At 38.3% G+C, this 17,439-nt stretch overlaps 1 protein-coding gene across 5 annotated transcripts in view; it reads left to right on the top strand.

Annotated features, from left to right (window-relative positions):
• The window catches only part of SKIC3 (SKI3 subunit of superkiller complex), a 100,394-nt gene that overhangs the window by 71,361 nt on the left and 11,594 nt on the right, over window positions 1–17,439 (top strand). For 4 of the 5 annotated variants that reach the window (XM_070465831.1, XM_070465834.1, XM_070465833.1 and 1 more), the window contains 3 exons: window positions 562–683; window positions 2,728–2,886; window positions 10,494–10,646. In XM_070465831.1, the coding sequence (XP_070321932.1) occupies window positions 562–683; window positions 2,728–2,886; window positions 10,494–10,646 (434 nt within the window). The remainder of the gene's footprint in view (window positions 1–561; window positions 684–2,727; window positions 2,887–10,493; window positions 10,647–17,439) is intronic. The other variant, XM_070465835.1, reaches the window with a different exon arrangement.

Below are 17,439 nucleotides of genomic sequence, written 5' to 3'. Positions count from 1 at the left end.
TTTATGATTTCATTTATATGAAATTTCAGATAATGCAAACTGATCTATTGTGAGTGAAAATAATGAGTGATTGTTTGGGGGCAGAGGGAAGGAGGAGAGGTGGGTTGGGGACAGGAAGGATTACCAAGGAGTAGGAGGAAGCTATTCATGATGGTGGATGCGTTTGTTATCTTGATAGTTGTGATAGTTCACAGATGGATGCTTATGTCAAAAGTTATCAGATTTATAGTTTGAATATGTGCAGTTTATCATATGTCAGTTATACTGCAATAAATCTTTACTTTTTTCATTGAATTATTTTCAGTTTTACTGAAGACTGATTTTTTTTTAAAATGTAAGTCAGAAATATAAAAAGTCTTAAGTTATTCAGCCACAAATATTCCTACTATGAAGTTTTTCAGAAACCTGTCTCATGTTGAGATAGTCTATGATATTCCAGTGGTATGTGTAAAATTATATTGCATGGTATGTTTAATTATCATTCTTAATAATTAATTACTTCTCAGAGAACACATTATAAACTACAGAAAAAAATGGTAACATTGACTTGTTTTATTGTAGTTAAAGACAAAGGATTCTATGAAAATTACAACCAGTCTCTTGAAAGGTGGTCTCTCTCTCAAGCTGTCACTGGTCTAATAGACACAGGAAGAATATCTGAAGCTGAAGCCCTCTGCACAAAGGTATTTTTATGGAATTGAGATTCATGAATTCTTATCCTACTTGGAAAATAACTTCAAAAATAGAGTGCACATTATTCAGAGAGCATTTGGTTGTGATGGTGGTGGTGGTGATGATGAAGATAATATCCAGTATTAACTGAGTACTTACTATAGGCTAGTTAATACATTTAGCAATTTGTATTTGACCTTCACAACAATCCTGTGATGCAGGTATTTATTATTATTCCCATTTATACAAAAGAGAAAACTAAGGTTTAAAGAGGGTAACTAATTTGCATAAGAATTCACAGGTAGAAGTTGATAGACTTGCTGTTTAAGCTCACATGTGTCTGACTCTTTGAGACTCAAAGTTGAATTTATTTATTTGGGGTATTTCTTATGGAAGTAGTATTTTTCTTTGATTCCTAGTTACTCTGTTTAGAATGCTATGTTTTCCAGCATCCCTGCATTTTCCCAAAGTTCTGCACCACATAGAATGACTATGGGGATTGTTAAGTGAGTAACTGAAATTATCGAGTAGTCAGTTTTTACCTACCTGGATGGTAGTGTCTGTGAATAAATTCTTAGACCTTGCCTGACCCGTAGTAGAGGCTCAATAAGTACTTATTGAATGAACAAATCAATTTTATAAACCTACTCAGAAATAACTTAATAAGGAGAGTTTTAGACATCACTTTTCCTGAAAACACTTTTTTTTCTCATAAATACTTACTTGGGAGATTGTGTTGTCTTTCTAGAAATGTTTTTTGAAAGATCACTATGAATTTTACAGAGAGAGAGGAATGGATCTCTAAAGACCCCTTTGGTCCTTGAACTCTCCGAAGAGCAGAATCATACATTATCTCTTTTATTTAAGAAATTCCATCTAGGTTCAGGACAGTTGTGTATAATACAGTGAATGTTTAGTGAACGTAAATTGGCAGTTGCTTTGTACTCTCTCTGACAGAGTAAGGGATACTTTTATGAACCTTTCCTCGTCATTTTAAGGTTCCAGTCTCTTACTTAGAAGAAAGCAATCACTTACCTTTCAGAAATAAGGACATTTAGAACTATGACCTAATAATAGAAGATAAAGAATTAGGTTATTGAGAGACAGACAATAAAGGAAGAAATGTCCAAAACAATAGTGGAAGAACTTGCTTGGAGAACTGTCCTTAACTTCTTGTATGTGTATATTGCGGATATATATTACATATTGTATATATAATTATAATATATATATACACATAAACAACATATACATTTATAAATATATGTATACACACATACTATACTTTTATGTCTGTATGTATGTGTTTTAAGGTATAAATAAATGGCTTAGGGAAATACGTATAAGAAGTCTGTGCCTAGAGGACGGACAATGTGTATTTTTATTAAGATGTTGAGAAAGGAAAAAAATTAAGCTTTTTCCTTCTTACATAGTATGTAGTCAGTGCATGCTCAGTGGCTTCAGCCATGTTCAAGTCTTTGCAACCCGATGGAGCCTGCCAGGCTCCTCTGTCCACGGGATTCTCCAGGCAAGAATACTGGAGTGGGTTGCCATGCCCTCCAGGGCATCGAACACATGATCCCTGACCCAGGGATCAAACACATTTCTCCTGAATCTCCGGCATTGCAGGTGGATTATTTACTGTTGAATCACCAGGGAAGCCCCTCTTACATAATGCAGTTTCTTCCAAATAAGGGATAATATTTGCCTTCACTGTTAATTTTATATTTTCTTAGTTCAGCTATTTATATGCAGAACCTAAATTTTTCAGGCTGTCACCTAAGAATAAACCGAGTCAAAGGGATGTTCTAACTCAAATGATTTATAAACTATAGTAGTAGTATTACTGATTTTAGAGTTTAAGTATAGAGTTTGATATTCCCAAGGTGATCAGTGTTCTTTTTTTACTTTTGCTGTTATTTTTTAATAAGAAAAGGTTAAATTCAGGTGTGGTTTTTTTTTTTTTTTTTCAGTATGGAGAATAGCTTAATTGCCTTTTACATTTAACATTTCAGAACCTGTCTCATATATTTTTGTTTGGGGTTTGATTTTTAGAATTTAAAAAGTAACCCTGATCAACCAGCTGTTATCTTACTCTTGAGACAAGTTCAATGTAAACCACTCCTGGAGTCACGAAAACCTCTCCCAGATGCTGTACTTGAAGAGCTGCAAAAAACAGTCATGTCCAACTCAACCTCTGTTCCAGCTTGGCAGGTAAATTTTCTCTTTTGTTGTGTGAGTCCTGAATTAAAATGCTCTGTGACGTTCAGTGAGGTCAGCGGTGTGCCACATTTTTGTCTTGCCTTTAAACCCACTGTGTCTCTCTTTTTCACACAGTAGTTAATATGTGGTTAATATCTCTCATTAACCACAATAGTTAGAGAAACTCAAGAAGTTGATTATTCATTAAGGATTTGCCGCTGCATGGCTTTAAAGCATTTACAATCATTGGTTATAAAGCTCCATTTAAAACAGTGTTGAAAATAATGTCTTTTATAAGGAGTTGATATAAGAGAGCTAAGTGTTACAAACATAGTAAGGTTGCCATAGTGGTGCTTAGCTCTCCCTTTAGAGGGGATGTGTGTAGTTTTTCCTTAGCTCCTTTACAGGTAACCTGTATCTAAGATTTTAATGGGTTTTCAGTGCCTTCAGAAATAGTTATTTTCAGGATTGATGTCTAAATCAATAAACTGTCAGCCCTTTTAGCTGGCTCTGCTTACCACAATGACAAATACATAATGATTATGTACTTTATTCTTATTGATACTAAAATACAAAAAGCATATATAATTACTCAACAGTTCTTTCTGTGCCCTGAGACAGTATCAAAGGGACTTTTTGACACAGGTTTTACAGAAGTTTATTTTACTACAGTTCTTCATTTGGTCTTTTGTTCTATGAATGTTTTGATGTCCTGCTTAAAAAGATTATCTAATGGTATAAAATAGTTGGATTATGCACATTAAGCTTCCTTTTTACTCTAATCCTTGAAGAAAGATGGTGCTTTTTTCTCCTCTTAGAGTAAATTTGCCATATGAGACTTAAGATACTTTAATTCTAGGGTCAACTGGATATTGATGATCTCATGCTCTTTATCAAGGGGAAAAGCACTTTGTTCAAACTAAAAGGGAAAAATTAAAGGATAAATTATGCAGTAAGTAAAGTCTTAAGAGATAACATATTCTTTTATACTATGATATAATGCACAAAGATTAGAGTGTAAAAATCTTACTATATATTTATATATATACCTTTTTAACCACTACTTATATCAAGATGTAGGGATTTCCCAGGTGGCTCAGTGGTAAAGAATCTGCCTGCCAATGCAGGAGATGCCGTAGACTCGGGTTTGATTCCTGGGTTGGGAAGTTCCCCTGGAGAAGGAAATGACCACTCACTCTAGTGTTCTTGCCTGGGACATCCCATGGACAGAGGACCCCACGGTCAGTGGGGTCGCAAAGAGTTGGACCCAACTTAGGAACGGAGTACACATGCATGTCAAGGTATAGAGTAGTTCCTGCAACCTAGTGACATCCTCCATTGTTGTTTAGTTGCTAAGTGTATCCAACTCTTGTGACCCCATGAACTGTAGTCCGCCAATCTCTTCTGTCTGTGAGTTCCCAGGCAAGAATACTGGAGTGGGTTGCCATTTTCTTCTCTGTGGGATCTTCCTGACCCAGGGATCAAACCAACGTCTCATGCATTGGCATGTTGATTCTTTACTACTGAGCCACCAGGAAAGTCCATAAAAATTAATTTTAGGAAGAATGATTGTCAGGATAAACTAAAGACAAGGACAGAGAGCCACATAATTATTTGTTAGAAGTCACTGCCACTGCTTTAGACCTTACCTTTATACTTTTAAAGGTAAGGTTTTACCTCACCAAGGTTTGAACAAACTTAGCTTTAGATATAGTGGAATATTGAGCAAGTGTCAGGTTATATCTTAAGATGCTCTGGTGTTTGCTTCTGTTGACAATTGAAGGCAAATTGTCTTGGTTTCTGAATTAATCTGACCCAGAAATGTATTCGTTTCACAATTGTGTATCATTTTGGGGAGAAAAGGAATATTGCAAGACACGATAAACATGGTGTTTGCCTTATTCTCTAGCAATACAGGACTGAAGACGCCTTGGATTTAAGGTTGGATATTTCTAACTGGCCGTTAAATCCTGTACATATAAAGCCCCTGCAGGAAACCATAAAAGGCAACAGGAATTAATAGGATTCTAGAAACAAAATTCTGCCCCACATCCCTACTGAGTAGGCACCTCAATTATACTTCCATTTTGGAATTAGTGTACCTTGCATGAAGGCCAGGTGTATAATTGCATCTGCAGAGTCTTCATTTATGTGTATTCTACTGCAAAAATATTGGACATGGTTGCTGGTACTAACACAAATTGATAACAAAAAGCTTTGAACTTGAATCTACTACTAATTGGTTATGTGATTTTAGTCCAGGTACACCCACTTAAGCTCCAGAGTCTTCATCTGAAACATGAGAGAGGAATTTTAGATAATATAATTACTGTAGAAGTCTTTTAAAAAATTATCAGTAAATATTCACTGTTCAGCAGTTTAAAGGAAGTACCATATAAGCAATGGTACATTGTTGAAATGAGATCATGCTGAAGATCACTGATTGGTCTTAAGTACAGTCCTTACTTTACATACTGTTCACCTCCACACTATTACACTTCTATGCCTGCTTTATAGAATATGCCAAATTCCATGGCCAAACTCTCCCTCTAACTGTTCCATCGGATGGCTCATGAGCTGCTGTCTTCAGAGCCTGTGCTCTGTTGTTGTTCAGTCACTAGGTCGTGTCCGACTCACTGCAGCCCCATGGACTGTAGTGCGCCAGGCTTGTCTGTCCTCCGCTATCTCCTGTCCTAGATCCAGACAGAACTGAAACCTCAGATGAGGTTTCTGTTCCATGTTGAAATAGTTCCAGTTCATGGTCTCCTAGCTACCGATTCTCCATAACTTCAGACCATTTAAGATCTGACTGCTATCCTGTTTGGCCCTCTGTCATCTTTGGGCATCATAATTTCTGTGACTTCCTGCAGTCTAGTGGCTTCTGCCATGCCTCTCCCTTTGTGACTCTCCCTATGTCAAAAAAAAAAGGGCAGCAGAACCACTATTATGACTTATGTCACTTCTATCTAATTTTGCCTGTTTTTAAACTTGATATATATGGAATATCCTTTTGTATGTGGTTACTTTCATTCAACATCATGTCCATGAAATTCATTTAGTTGTTTCATGTAGCCAAGTTTTTTTCACTTATTTTTATGAATAATATACTGTAAGATATAATATAATAATATACTGTAAGATCCCTTTTACTGTTGATAGACATGTGGATTACAGTTCACCCTTGAACAGCATGGGTCTGAACTGCATGGGTCCAGTTATACATGGCTATTTTTCAGTAGTCTGTGGTTCGTTCAGTCCTTGCAACCATGAATACAGAGGCTGACTCTAAGTTACATCCATGTTGTTCAAAGGTCAACTGTGTTTCCAGGTTTGGGCTGTTATAATGCTTCTGGGATATGCCTTTTGTTGGGTGATAATTTCATGAACAGAGAAGCATGGCAGGCTATAGTCCATGGGATTGCAGAGAGTCAGATGACTGAGCTACTAGCACTTTCCCTTTTTCTTTTCATAGTGAATATGTATTCACTTCAGTAGATCCTGTCCAGTGTTTTTTTAAAACGTGTTGTCAATTTATGTTTCCACCTGCAAATTATAAGCCTTCCAATTGCTGATATTGCTAGATGGTGATTATTATTTTCCCTTTTCAGTGTATATGTAGGTAATACTAATAGTATCTTATAGTGGTTTTAAGTGGAATTTGTGTGCTTAGTCACTCAGTTGTGTCCGACTCTTTGTGACCCTGTGGATGGTAGTCTGCCAGGCTCCTCTGTCCATGGGGATTCTCCAGGCAAGAATCCTGAAGTGGGTTGCCATGCACTCCTCCAGGAAATCTTTCCAACCCAGGGATCGAACCCAGATCTCCTGCATTCCAGGTGGATTTGTTACCATCTAAGCCACCAGGGATACTGGAGTGGGTAGCCTATCCCGGTTCTTCCTGACCCAGGAATTGAACCAGGGTCTCCTGCATTGCACGTGGATTCTTCCCAGCTGAGTTACCAGGGAAGCCCTGGTAGCTAAGTGGAATTTACCCAATGACAAATGCTATTGAGCCACTTTTCTTTTTTTTCTTTTTTTCTTTTTTTTTTATTAGTTGGAGGCTAATTACTTCACAACATTTCAGTGGGTTTTGTCATACATTGACATGAATCAGCCATGTTGAGCCACTTTTCATATGTTTATTGGATCGTGTATCTTATTTTTAAAGTACCGTTTCTTTACTGTAGTTTTTAATGGGCTGTTATCTTGCTGAATTGTTGAAATTCATTATATTTTCTGGCTACAAGCACATTTTTGGATATCTGTATTGCAAATATTTTCATAATGTTATTTTTTTGGGAGTAGTTCTTAATCTCAGTGAAGTCTAATTTATTATTTTTTAATGGTTAATGTTTTACTGGGGTGTTCTGCTTCAGTTCATGAAGATTTTTTTGTTTTTCTTTAGAAACTGTTGTTCTGTGTTTCACATACAGGTCTATGATCCATCCTGGATTAATTTTTGTGAGTGTTGCAGGGTCAAGGTTCATTTTATTTCCATATGGATGTGTAATTGTCCTAGTACCATCCTTTGAAAAGACCATTATATCCTCCACTGAATTGTCATGATGCTTTTGTCATAAATCAGGTGACTGGGTATGTGTAGTTTTCAGGGCTCTTTATTCTTTTTCTCCTTTTTCATTGGTCTATTTGTTTATTGTTGCTTGTAGCTTTATAATTAGTTTTGATGTGTGGAGGAAATATTAAGACCTCCAACTTTTTTGTTTTCCTTCAAGTTTTTCTCAGTCATTTTAGGTCTTTTGCATTTACCTGTAAATTGTCAGTTACCCTTACTCTCCCGCCAAACAAAAGTCCAACTGAGATCTAGATTGGAATTACAATCTATAGTTTAAATAAATAATAATAAATTTGTAGTTTAAATAAATCTATAGTTTAATTTGGGAAAATTAACAAAGTATTACTGTTGAGTTTCTCTATTCATCGATGTGTTATGGGGGTGGTGGTTTAGTCGCTAAGTCGTGTCCAACTCCTGCGACCCCATGGACTGTAGCCCGCCAGGCTCTTCTGTCCGTGGGGTTCTCCAGGCACGAATACTAGAGTGGGTTGCCATTGCCTTCTCCAGGGATCGAAGCCAGGTCTCCTTTATTGCAGGTGGATTCTTTACCAACTGAGCTGTTATAGTCCTTATTATTTAAGTTCTAAATTTCTCTCAGTGTTTTAAAATTTTAAAAAGATAATAGAAATACAGTTAATTTTTATATTTTGACCTTCTAGCAGCCTTGCTAACTTATTCTTTTGAAATGGTTTTGGGTTTTCTGTATACACCAATATTTCCTTTGTGAATAATTTTTACTTTTTCTAATAATTTTAAGTTAAAATTTTTCTTGACTCATTGCACTGTTTAGAGTCTCATATACAATGTTAAACAGAAGTGGTGATGAGGGAACATACTTGTCTTATTCTCTACCTCAGATAGAAAGCATTTATAATTTCAGCTACAATATTTGCTTTAGGTTTTAATAGACATTTAACAGATTCTGAGGGCTTCCCAGGTGGTGCTGGGATAAAGAACCTGCTTGCCAATGCACAAGTTGTAAGAGATGCAGGTTCAATCCTGGGCTTGGAAAGGTCCCCTGGAGAGAGACATGGCAACCCATTCCAGTGTTCTTTCCTGGAGAATCCCATGGACAGAGGAGCCTGGTAGGCTACAGTTCATAGGATTGCAAAGAGTTGGACACCACTGAAGCAGCTCAGCATTCGTGCATGCAATGCACGAATTGGCTGTCCAATTTATCTTGCAGATTAAGGAAATCCTTTTCTGAGTTTATCAAGAGAGATTTGTTTTTTATCGTGAATGATTGAATTTTGGGGGGCCGTCTATGAGAATGGTTCTTTTTCTTTATTCTGATAATATGGTAGATTGCATGGATTTTAAAATATTAAACCAACCTTTCGTTCTTAGAAGAAGCCCTACTTGGTCATGATGTATTGTTCCTTTTATATATTGCTAGAGTCAGCTTGTTAATATGCTTGTTTATAATGTGTACACCTATATTCATGAGAGAGATTGGCCTGTAATTTTTCAGTCTCATAAGGTCATTGTTAGGTTTTGGTATCTCTGTTATTATTCCATTTTTCTTTATTTTTCTGAAAGTTTGTGTTATAATAATAAATAAATATAATAAATAATATTATACAATAATATATTTATTATTACATGTAAATTATTATTATATAGAAATTATTATATATAATTATAAAAATAAATGTAAGGACATTTATTTCCTTATGTTTGGAAGAATTCACTATTGAAGCTATTAAGACCAAGAATTTCCTTTATGGGAAAGTTTGTGTCTTTTTAAGTTCCATGTTAAATTTCTTTAATACATAGAGGACTTTTAAGATTTCTTGTTTCCTTAGCATTTGTGAGTTGCAAGAAATTTGTACAGAGTATCTCAATTTCTTAAACATGTCATTTAAGTCAAGCTGGTTAATTATGTTTAAATCTTCTGTATCTTTAGTTATTATTATTTTTTGTCTGTTTCTGTTATCATTGCTGAGATAGGTTTGTTGAAATCTCTGATTCTGATTTTGGATTTGTCTATTTCTTCTTAAATTTCTATCTATTTTTGCTTCATAAATTCTATGTGATTGAGATATACAAATGTAGAAGTGTTATATCTTCCTTTGACTGACTCTTTCATCATTATGAAACAGCCCAGTTTATCTGTTAACATCTCTCGTCTTGAAGTCTGCATTGTTGGGAATTAATACAGTTATGCGAACTTTTGGTTAGTGTTTACATGATGCATCTGTCACATATGAACAACCATTTTGTGTTTTGATTTTGTTCCTTGCCATCTTGGGAGACTTTTTAATTCTTCAGACTAGATGTGACCAGCAAGCTGTTGCTAATGGAATGGGCAAGACGGCCATCCATGTGTGCTCTCCCCTTGTAACCCCCTCCCACTTCCCAACTCTTCCCAGCCTTCTCGATTGTCACAGAGCACCAGGTTGAGTTTCCTGTGTTACACGGCAACTTCCCACTAGCTGTCTGCTTTGCATGTTGTAATATATATGTTGCAGTGCTACACTCGAAGTTCATCCCACGTCTCCTTCCCTCTGTCCCACCGTGTTCATAAGTCTGTTCTCTGTTCTTGCCCTGCAAAGTGATTCAACGGTACCATTTTTCTCGATTCCATATTTATGTGTTAATATATTAATACAATATTTATTTTTCTCTTTCTGACTTATTTCACTCTAACAGAGTGTAGGTTCATCTGCCTCACTAGAACTGACTCACATATGTTCCCTTTTATGGCTGAGTAACATTCCATTGTGTATGTGTACAACTTCTTTTTCTGTTCATCTGCTGATAGACATCTAGGTAGCTTCTGTGTCCTGGGTACTGTAAATAGTGCTGCAGTGAACATGGGGGTACATGTGTCTGTTTGAATTATGGTCTCCTCAGGGTATATGCCCAGTAGTGGGATTGCTGGATTATATGGGGCCGTCCTCTTTCTTAACCTGTGATTTTTGTTTTGGGGGCACAAAATTTGTCAATAATTAAACTTTTTAACTCCATCAAAGTTGACTGAATTTGTTGGAAGCGGACTGTGCAGAAAACTAACATCTCCTGGGTCCTTTCCCCTGCTGCTCCTCAGTGGCTGGCACACATACATCAGTCCCAGGGGATGATGGGCGCCGCAGAAATGTGCTACAGGAAGAGTCTGCAAGTAGCCTCCCAGCAGGGCAGCTGGGGCGGGAAGCTCTCGAGCCTGTTGCGGCTAGCGCTGCTCGCGCTGGAAGTCTGCATGGTAAGATCTCGTTGTGTTATGATGTGGAAAACTGCTTCTTTTATTTTTCTTTAAGATAAAAGCTTTTTACGTAGTGATATTCCATTCAGTTCCTGTCATTTCATCACCTTCTACTGTGGTCTCCTTGTAGACTTTGGGATTTTGATGGGCATAAGAGTAGCAAAACATCAACTCATAGACTCTAGCAGGCCATTGCCATCATTTAGGAAGAGAAAACAAAGATTGCAATTTAAAAAGTTGAATTATGACAGAATATACATTTTTGTTTCTCGGTGACTTAAGTTAGAATTCACCCAGCTACCCGTTTGTGACAAAGATGCCAATAATTAGCATTTCAGTTATTTATTTGATATTCTGTAAGGGATTCCTAGTAATTTTTGACTTGATATATTTTCTGATACCAAGTTAGGTGTATTAATCTAGAGATCTTATAAACTCTTTAAGGTAAATGTTTAAGTGGGTGTCTGGAGGAGTAAACTCTAGAACAGTGTGTATGTTATCCTGTTTGAGGGTATATTTGTGTAGTATATAGTTTCGAGAATGTTTCTGTAAAGACACTGTGTACATGTGCATATTAAAAGGCACATAGATATGGAAAGATACAAAAGAAACTTAATGGTAGTTACTTTGGAGAATGGTATTAGGGAGTCTTTAAGGAATCGTGGAGGAGAATTTTTCATTTTCTATCCTTGCTAGTGTTTGAATTTTTTATCATATGCATATTGCTTCTGTAATTAAAAGATAAAATGTCATTTTTTAAAAATTAAATTTTCCTAGACAGGACTGAATGAACTGTTGCTTATGCCATAGTAGTCCATTGCCAACATTATTTACTTGCTTTCACTGGGCATTTTAGCAAAAAAAATACAAGATTTAGGAAGTGTGTTTAGCTTTGGTGCTATTACTGTGGAGCACATTTTAGGGCTCCTTAGGTTGGGGCCATGTTTTGTTCTTCTTTCTGTTTTGCTTTATGCTCTGCCTTACACATAGGAGCTCTTCCACCAGTAGTTTTGAATTAATGGGCGGGTAATAGTGGTGGTCAAATTTGAGATAATTTGGCTGGAAAGAAATGGTGGTTAATGGTAATTGTGGGCCACTGAAGATGATGTTTTGTTTGCCCCATATTTATATTTAACAAAAGTCTTCGTGATATTGGTAGCTGGTGGGCTGTGGAAGCAACATGTGGCACATTCAGGAACATGGGGAGAAGTCTAACTTATTTTTTGTTTTAGCCCTTTTACTCTTTTTCAGCCCTTTTAGTCTAACTTATTCTTTAGCCCTTTTAGTCTAACATCATTTTTTTGTTAAGAAGAATTATTTAGTGATGTGGTTTTTTTTGTTTGTTTGTTCTTCATGCTGGGAAATTAAATCTGACCTGGAATAAAATAAAAACAGCAATAATAATAGCAAACGTACAGAACACTTAGCCTGTGCTAGGTTCTGTTCTAGTGCTTTATATGTATTAACTTCATTAATATTCATAAGAATCCTGTTTTTCAGATGGTGAGATTAGATTACAGTTTAGTAATACCCATGTGTACCTGCCTCCATCCCCCCACCACTGCTGCCGCCAAAAAAGTGCTTTCTCTGGGAGCTTTGGTTCTGCCTGTGAAAACTCAGCCAACGAAGCTGTCTGGAACTCCCCTCCTAACTTTTTTGGTAATAGTGGAGATGGTAATGACTACTTTGCCTAGGTTTGTTAGGAATATCAAATGAAGTAACACAAATGCCTTTGTAAACTTCAAAGTGCTGTCCACATTTGATTTGCTTGTTATAAGATTTGATACTCACCAGTTATTGTAAGGAGATGTATTTCTCTGGTAAATAGCTGGCAGTGTACAGAGGATGTATATATGAAAATTAGGCTGTTTTATGTGTGATAATATATGAATAGATTATTAAACTGAAAGGTTCTGCTAAGATATTAAATATTTTAGATTCCAAAGAGAGATAGCAAATCAAGATACAGATTTCTGAAGCAGGTAGAAGACTTAACCCATAAGGAAGCTATACAAAGATTAGGGGAGTAGAGTTGGAGGACTGTGAAGAAATCGTTCTGGAGAAAGCTGTTGCCTCCCCCATCATCTCCCTGGCACATCCCCACACACACAGGTGCCCCCCAGGCGAGGAAGGGGGTGCCGCCAGAGAGAGGGAGGCTGTGATGTGTGGCCTCGGAGGTCCTGCAGGCACGTGTTCAGAAGCATGTGGATAGGTGTCTGATGTGTGCCTTGAAAACTGCAGCTCTCCACCTGCTGGGAAGAGAGTTGCTCATGGTTTGGAAACTGCCTGCTTCTGGGAGAGAGTGGTCAGCAGTGGGTGAATCCCAAAGGTAGTTAGGAGTGCATGCTTGGCTGCAAGATGCCCTCCGTCTTACGAAAGAGTTGCCGCAGTGTGAGGTGGGCAGCACTCCTGGAGTTTGTTCGATCCAGGAATGGGTGATGCCACCTGAGCTGGTGGACCAGACGGGAATTATCTTAGGTCCTGACATGCAGAGCCACCTGGAGGAGTGGTGGGATCTCAGCAGAAAGGAAGCTGGAGGTCTCCAGATTGCCAGAGCACGTGAAGAGAGGAAGTGGAACAGAGCCTACTCACCCAGCGTCCTGGAGCCGAGCGTCCTGTCCTGTGCACGGGCCTCCCCCTGGGTTTAGTGCTCTGTAGTCTCCATGCTGACATGTTTAATCATTTTTTAACAAAGGGCCCTGCATGTTGTGTTTTTTGCATTGAACCCCACAGATTGCAGAGCCGGCTCTGCAGTAACAGACTACCCACAAAGCTGGGAGTCTCTGATAAAAGCAGGAAAATTCAGTTGAAGAGACAAAGATCTTTAAGTGTCTATCACGCCTAAGGAATCAGACATCACCTTACAATTGAGGAGGAATTCTTAAAGCCACTCAGTTGTGTCCAGCTCTTTGTGACCCCAAGGATTATAACCTTCCAATCTCCTCTGTCCATGGGATTCTCCAGACAAGAATACTGGAGTGGGTTGCCATTTCCTTCTCCAGGGGATCTTCCCGACCCAGGGATCAAACCCTGGTCTCCTGCATTGCAGGCAGATTCTTTACCCTCTGAGCCACCAGGGAAGCCCTCACCTTACAATGACACCCATCAAACTTTTGACATTTCAGCTGAGGCTGGAAACTACATTTAGCAAGAAAAGGTGGGAGTGCTGGGCAGAGCAACAAGCCATGTGCTGCTGCCTGTAAGCACACGCTAGCTAGGAGCTGAGGAGATGGGAGTAGGGTGTAAATATTATCTTTGAATGAAGATTGAAGTTTTGAAAAGAAGAGAACTTTCTAATTAAGACTGTGAATGGATGTCAGAGTCATGTTTCTTTTTTAGTCCCTCAGTCGTGTCCAGCTCTTTGTGGCCCCATGAACTGCAGCATGCCAGGCATCCCTGTCCTTCACCATCTCCCGGAGCTTGCCTAAACCCGTGTCCATTGAGTCCGTGATGCCATCCCCATCCCATCTGTCGTCCCCTTCTCCTTCCTTAAGTCTTTACCAGCATCAGGGTCTTTTCCAGTGAGTCAATTCTTTGCATCAAGTGGCCACAGTATTAGAGGTTCAGCTTCAACATCAGTCCTTCCAATGAACACACAGGACTGATCTCCTTTAGGATGCACTGATTGGATCTCCTTGCAGTCCAAGCGACTCTCAAGCGTCTTCTCCAGCACCACAGTTCAAAAGCATCAATTCTTCAGTGCTCAGCCTTCTTTATGGTCCAACTCTATATGGAGTTGAAAATGACCCCTGGAAAAACCACAGCTTTGACCAGACAGACCTTTGTTGGCAAAGTAATGTCTCTGCTTTTTAACATGCTGTCTAGGTTTGTCATAGCATTTCTTCCAAGTAGCAAGCGTCTTTTAATCTCATAGCTGCAGTCACCATCTGCAGTGATTTTGGAGCCCAAGTCAATAAAGTCTGTCACTGTTTCCATTGTTTTACCCATCTGTTTGCCATGAAGTGATGGGACTAGATGCCATGATCTTCGTTTTTTGAATGTTGAGTTTTAAGCCAGCTTTTTCACTCTCCTTTTTCACTTTCATCAAGAGGCTCTTTAGTTCCGCTTTGCTTTCTGGTGTCATCTGCATATCTGAGGTTATTGATATTTCTCCCCTCAATCTTGATTCTAGCTTGCACTTCATCCAGTCTGGCGTTTCTCATGATGTACTCTACATATAAGTTAAATAATCAGGGTGACAATATACAGCCTTGATGTACTCCTTCCCCAAATTGGAACCCTAGTCCATTGTTCCATGTACAGTTCTAACTGTTGCTTCTTGACCTGCATACAGATTTCAGAGGAGACAGGTAAGGTGATCTGGTATTCCCATCTCTTTAAGAATTTTCCACAGTTTGTTGTGATCCAAATGGTCAAAGGCTTTAGTGTAGTCAATGAAGCAGAAGTGGATATTTTTCTGTAATACTCTTGCTTTTTCTATGACCCAGTGGATGTTGGCAATTTGATCTCTGGTTCCTCTGCTTTTTCTAAATCCAGCTTAAACATCTGGAAGTTCTTGGTTCACATACTGTTGAAGCCTCTCTGGAGAATTTTCAACATTACTTTGTTAGCGTGTGAAACAAGTGCAGTTGTGTGGTAGTTTGAACATTCTTTGGCACTGCCTTTCTTTGGGATTGGAATGAAAACTGACCATTTCCAATCCTGTAGCCACTGCTGATTTTCCAGTTTGCTGGCATATTGAGTGCAGCACTTTCACAGCATCATCTTTGAGGATTTGAAATAGCTCAGCTGGGATTCCATCACCTCCACTAGCTTTGTTCTTTGTGATGCTTCCTAAGGCCCACTTGACTTTGCAGTCCATGATGTCTGGCTCTAGGTGAATGATCAAACCATCGTGGTTATCTGGGCCATTAAGACCTTTTTTGTATAGGTCTTCTGTGTATCTCATGGACAGAGGAGCCAGTCCATGGGGTGGAAAAGAGTTGGGTACAACTGAGTGACTTCACTTTCACTTTCACTTTTTCTGTGTATAGTTCTTCAGAGTCATGGGACCTACTGTAATTTACATCCTTACTGTATAAGGAAAAGTTTCCCTTAAATAATAACTTTTAAAACCATAATGGGAAACATAAGTAAGTGCATCCTAGGGACTTCCCTGGTTATCCAGTGGCTAAGACTTCATGCTCCCAAAGCAGGGGATCTGGGTTGCATCCCTGGTCAGGGAACCAGATCCCACACACTGCAACTAAGTTCACATGCCACAGCTAAAGATCAGAGATCCTGTATGTGGCAGTTAAGATCTGGCGCAGGGAAATATTTCTGTATATTTTTTAAAAAGTTTATTCCAATCACATTGTTTAATATACTGGTTACATATGGAAGGGTTTCCCTAGTTATTTAGCGGTAAAGAATCTGCCTGCCAATGCAGGAGATGTAGGTTCGATCCCCGAGTCAGGAAGATCCCCTGGAGAAGGAAATGGCAACCCACTCCAGTGTCCTTGCTGGGAAAACCCACAGACAGAGGAGCCTGGTGGGCTACAATCCATAGGGTCTCAAAAAGAGTCAGACACAACTGAGCAACTAAACACGCACAGCATGCACATACAGAAACTATTATATAGTAACATTGGGTTGACCTAAAAGTTCATTTGAATTTTTTCATAACATCAGTTCAGTTTAGTTCAGTCGCTCAGTCGTGTCCGACTCTTTGCGACCCTGTGAATCGCAGCACGCCAAGCCTCCCTGTCCATCACCAACTCCTGGAGTTTACTCACTTATGTCCATTGAGTTGGTGATGCCATCCAACCATCTCATCCTCTGTCATCCCCTTCTCCTGCCTTCATTCTTTCCCAGCACCAGGGTCTTTTCAAGTGAGTCAGCTCTTCTCATCTGGTGGCCAAAGTATTGGAGTTTTAGCTTTAACATCAGTCCTTCTAATGAACATTCAGGACTGATTTCCTTTAGGATGGACTGGTTGGATTTCCTTGCAGTCCAAGGGACTCTCAAGAGTCTTCTCCAACACCACAGTTCAAAAGCATCAATTCTTTGGTGCTTAGCTTTCTTTTTATAACATAGAAAAACTCGAATGAATTTTTTGGCCAACCCATACATGCACTAACTTTACACAATACTTTATATAAATTCTTGATATTTAGACAGTGCATTGTAAAACCACCCAGTGAGAGTTTTGTGCTATTGGTTTTTTAAAAATGTACTAGGAATAATTTCATTAGTATGGGCTTTGCCTTACATTCTTTGCCAGATGGAAGCAAGTTGTCATTGGTCCCATCTTTATGGAAAATGTCTCACAACCTCTGGTCTCTATTTTCACATTCATTATCCCTATGACTTCCCCTTCCTTGATTACACACATTACTATTGGCTTTATGAACTCAGAGTTTATTGCTGTAACATTTGAAAAGAATAATTTAGCATTTGAAAGGAACTACAGTGCATGGGGTTGCAAAAAGTCAGACACGATGGGGCGACTGAACTACAGAGGTTTTTAATAAAAGATTTTAAATGCCTTTTCTTCTTGTATAATTTAGTAGAGTGTTCACCGTTTTATTTTTAGTTACTGTTTCTTAGGAAATACTTATCTATGTTATTTCTGACTCAGTACATACTATAAGAAACTAAAGTTTGCAACTGAAGTAATCTTATCATTTTCCCCATATAACAAAATTCTGAATAAAATTTTTAAAATTGCTGACTTTTATTTATCTCTAATTGGCTTTGCACTTTTTTTCCCTATATTGAGATTTTATTAACGTATTTCACTTTAAGCTTTCTTCTCTCCTTAGATAATTTTTGAAATGTGGAACTTTATCAT

This window comes from Odocoileus virginianus, chromosome 3, assembly GCF_023699985.2.
Source record: "Odocoileus virginianus isolate 20LAN1187 ecotype Illinois chromosome 3, Ovbor_1.2, whole genome shotgun sequence".
NCBI classification, from domain to species: Eukaryota; Metazoa; Chordata; class Mammalia; order Artiodactyla; family Cervidae; genus Odocoileus; species Odocoileus virginianus.
Note: the sequence above shows the minus strand (reverse complement) of the source record. Positions and strands in the feature narration are given on the sequence as shown.